Raw genomic sequence first — 4059 nt, 5'->3', positions numbered from 1 at the left:
AGAAACGCTGTGCCTGGTCTGGAAGGACACAGTTGGGTGCTGCTATCCCTATGTTGCTCCTCATGGGTGGCATCATGTGTGTATGTTCTCCCTTGCTTTGTTCAGGTCACAGCAGAATGATGCACGATTTGGAGGAAATATAAAAGCCAGTAACCTAGCAGTGACAGATGAAATTCAGAAGATCTCAACGTGTACCAGGTATTTCCTTTTGGTGGCCAGAAAGAGAAAGCAGGGGCTCTGTGCAAATACTTTTAATTCCTTAATTTACTCTTCGTAATAACTGTTTTCTTTTATTCATCTCAGGCCTCAACAAAATTATGTAGCATTTAGGGGAAAAAATACAAACGAGTAACCCAGCACTGGAAGCCAAGATAGAGAAGACCTCCACTGCTACCATATATTTCCCTTTGGTGCTCAGATAGGTTGGGACAAAACATAGCCAAACGCTGCAAAACATCAGCATGCTGAAGGTGATAAATTTGGCCTCATTAAACGTATCTGGAAGCTTCCGGGCCAGGAAAGCCACAGTCAAGCTGACGAGGGACAGAAGCCCCAAGTAGCCCAAAACACTATAAAACATGATGGCAGACCCTTCATTACATTGTGCTACCATTTGTGTATTCAGGGACTCCATTTCTAAATCTGGGTATGGGGGAGAGGTTCCGAGCCACAACACACATATGCCTGCTTGAATAAGGGAGCAAAGAAGGATGACAGAGTTGGACAGTTTTTTCCCCACCCATTTCCTCATGCTGGACCGTGGCTTGGTGGCCATGAAAGCTACTACCACAGTGATGGTTTTAGCCAGCACACAAGAAACAGCCACTGAGAAGATGATGCCAAAAGCAGATTGTTGGAGGAAACAGGACACCTTGGTAGGTTGTCCAAGGAACAGAAAAGAAGAAAGAAAGCAGATCAGGAGAGAGATAAGAAGAGTATAGGTGATATCCCGATTGTTGGCTTTGATGATAGGGGTATCTCTGTGCTTAATAAAAAATCCCAGCACCAACACTGTGATCAGGGAAAAAGAAAGTGCAACTGAAGCTAAACTGATCCCTATGGGTTCTTTATAAGAGAGAAAGCTGATTGTCTTGAGAACACATTGATCTTTGTCCTTGTTTGGATATTGATCTTCCCGGCATTTGATACAGTCTTCCATATCTAAAAAAGGAAAGGAAAGGAAAAGAATGAAGAGTTTCAGTGGTAACACATATCTGATTCTGATCAATTACTATTTTGGTTTAAGGAACCTCTGAGACTTTTTGGATTTTGATTTCTTAATGTTGGTCCTAGGTCTACAGGTGATCACACAAAAAGACATTTTAAGATTCTCGTACACAATCTATATATCTAATTTCCAACATGCCCCCATGTGCAGATACTTATTTCCATAGATAGGGGGGACGAGGGTAAAGAGACTTTTCTGCAAACTCGGAGAACTCCCCAGTTGTGCAGAAAAATGTAACATTTTTTGAAAGTATACAGGGGATACTTAAATCACCCCAAAAGTAAAATTGCTCAGTAAGGCAGAGAACAGACTTATTGAGGCCCCAAGGGAAGCTATCACAGCAATAACTGACCCCGCTGCTGAGACTGCCAGAAAAAGACAGAGGTGTGAGGGAAGCTGCCATGCCAATGACTGTCATACCAATAACCATCCACTGGGATGCTGGAAACGCCACTGCAAGACCCATCCCTGCTGCCACCAGGACCACCATCAATGCAGAATGTGGCTTCAGCTGCCAGCGGCTGGTTTGAGCACTGGTCTGCAGGGGGAAGGGAACCAGTGGAGGCCCCTGGGGAGGGAGGGAGGGAGGGAGGGAGGGTGAGCAGGTGAAGGGGGCAAAGGTGCCGGGGTGGTGGCAGCAGTGGCACCCCTCTGGGAGTCAGCCTGCCTACCCTCTGCTGCTGCTTTCCAAGTTCGCCCAGTAGCCAGTCAGCCAAAGCCTGAGTAGTTGAAGCCTGCGTTATCACTACCTGTCTCCCCCTACCATATCCATGTGGGAGATACCCACTCTCAAATGGGGATGTTTTCTGGCCTGCATGGCTGTGAAGGGAGAGAAACAGAAAGACATGGGGTTCCCTGAGAGGGGGGAGAGAAAGAGAGAAATAATAGGGGATTGTCTGTTGGGGGAGGGAAAGAGCAGAGGGAGAAAGAAGGGGCGAGAGGAGAAGAGGATGTGAGGGAAGATTGGAAGGTAAGGGTGCATGCAGAAAGACAGAGGAGGAAACTTTGACAACATAGGGAGGAGAGGAAAGCAAAAGTGGGAGGAGTGCCTCTTCCGCATAAGTTTCTCGTGGGGACCGCAGGCAACAACTGCCAGCCAATGCCTGGGAAATGTGGGGGGGGGCTGCAGAAGAATTGCACCTGGCTACCCCAATGGATACAGCGGGGTGTCAGTCATGTGGCCTGGGGGCCAGATCAGGCCCCGAAGGGCTTCCATCAGACCCGTTGTGGAACTGGCCATCTCCTGCTTCCAGTTCTGCTGCTGCTGCATTACAGCTTGCTTCTCCAGGCTCTCTTAATCACTCAGCCATTTCATGTTTTAACATGGTCCTAGACTCAGAACTCTGAGCATGAGATTTCTGTGGTGAATGTCAATAAATCAAAAGTAGGTTTGCAGTTTACAGAGCTAATGTTTTAAGCATGCTTATATGTTAAGTTAAAAAAAAACTTTTGTGTTTTTGTCCTTTATAAAGTTTATATGTCCGCTACCTGGCATTACATTTTATGACACATATGGCCCGGCCCAAGAAGTTCTCATTTATGTTAGATCTGGCCCTCATAACAAATGAGTTCGACACCCCTTGGATACATTGTGTGACTCCTGAGGCCCCAAAGCAGGAGCTGCCCAAAGACCCAGAGAGGAGATGAGGGAGGAGGGAGGGGGAAGGGAAAACATTGCCTGACCTTCATACCGAGCAAGGGAGAAGGGAAGGGGAAACAATGCAGACATTCCAAGAACTGTGAGATTTACAGTAAATCCATCCAGAAACATACCAAGCCAAAATAGGAAGCAAAATAAAATCATTACTGCTTTGCATACATTCTGTGTACTATCCTGAAAGGGGCTCATCACGAGGAGTGTATACATTTAGGGACTACAAATCCTACACTACGATTACATTAAAACATCATAAAAAGTACTCGGAACGTGGAGTGATTCAGCAAAGAGTACTTTATTAGTGAAGAACAAAGACGAGAAACCCCGGCACGCAGGCCGGTATATATGCTCAGAAACCCACCACCAAAACACACCCCCTAGTGACCCTATAGGTTATTTACAGTGGCTGAGAGTCCCATTGGCTCTCGGCCGCGGACCTGGCCCTCTGGTTGGTGCGGGCTAGGATCCGCTCCGCTATTGTTCTGCAGGGACGAAGCTCTGGGCTTGTGCTTGACCGCATGGCCCAACAGTCGCGCACGTGGTAATGGCGGATACATTACACCCCTCCCCCCATAGTCCAGGCTACCCGCACACAAAGTCCTGTAGGTGTGTTGGGGGTATCCGAGTCCTTGTGGAGCGGCGTGGTTCCGGGGCGCCTGTCGGATGTACCTCGGGAGCCCGGGGCGGGGAGGTTGGTTGTGGCGTTGGTAGTGGCAGCTCCGGAGGCTCTGGGTTGGCCTGGACAGGGACGGAGTCTGGGACCTGTCGCGCTGGCTCGGTGGCTGACTCTTCGCCTGGCTCGGTGGGCTCCAGGTCCACGGGATCGTCCGAGAGGACCCGGCGCCGCAGCTGATCGATGTGGCGGTGGAGCAGTTGGCCATCCTCACAGGATACCTCGTATGATCGAGGTCCTCGCACCCGTACCACTCGCGCTGGAATCCAGGGTGGGCCCTGGGCGTAGTTCCGGGCGTAGACGGGGTCTTCCGGGAAGAACCCCCTGGCGGCAGCGTGTGATTCCGTCGTCGGCTCTACCTCGGGTGCCCTGTCTGGGTGCAGGCGATCCAGCCGGGAGGTTAGGCGGCGACCCATCAGGAGTTCCGCCGGGCTGAGGCCGGTCTCCGTGTGCGGGGTTGTACGTTGGCCGAACAGGAACACCGCCAGCTTGTAGTCCCAG

General features: G+C 50.0%; 1 protein-coding gene across 1 annotated transcript in view; it reads right to left on the bottom strand.

Moving 5' to 3' along the window:
* Nucleotides 1–259: 259 nt before the first annotated feature.
* LOC107111982 (vomeronasal type-2 receptor 26-like) overlaps nt 260–4059 on the bottom strand; it is an 18690-nt gene continuing 14890 nt past the window's right edge. Inside the window, exon 6 of the mRNA XM_015413037.1 lies at nt 260–1161. Coding sequence (XP_015268523.1) covers nt 260–1161 — 902 coding nt within the window. The remainder of the gene's footprint in view (nt 1162–4059) is intronic.

The sequence above is a fragment of the Gekko japonicus genome, unplaced genomic scaffold (assembly GCF_001447785.1).
Source record: "Gekko japonicus isolate JY-2015 unplaced genomic scaffold, Gekko_japonicus_V1.1 scaffold2503, whole genome shotgun sequence".
Classification (NCBI taxonomy): Eukaryota; Metazoa; Chordata; class Lepidosauria; order Squamata; family Gekkonidae; genus Gekko; species Gekko japonicus.
The sequence above is the reverse complement of the archived record's forward strand: the minus strand, read 5'-3'. Positions and strand labels throughout refer to the sequence as shown.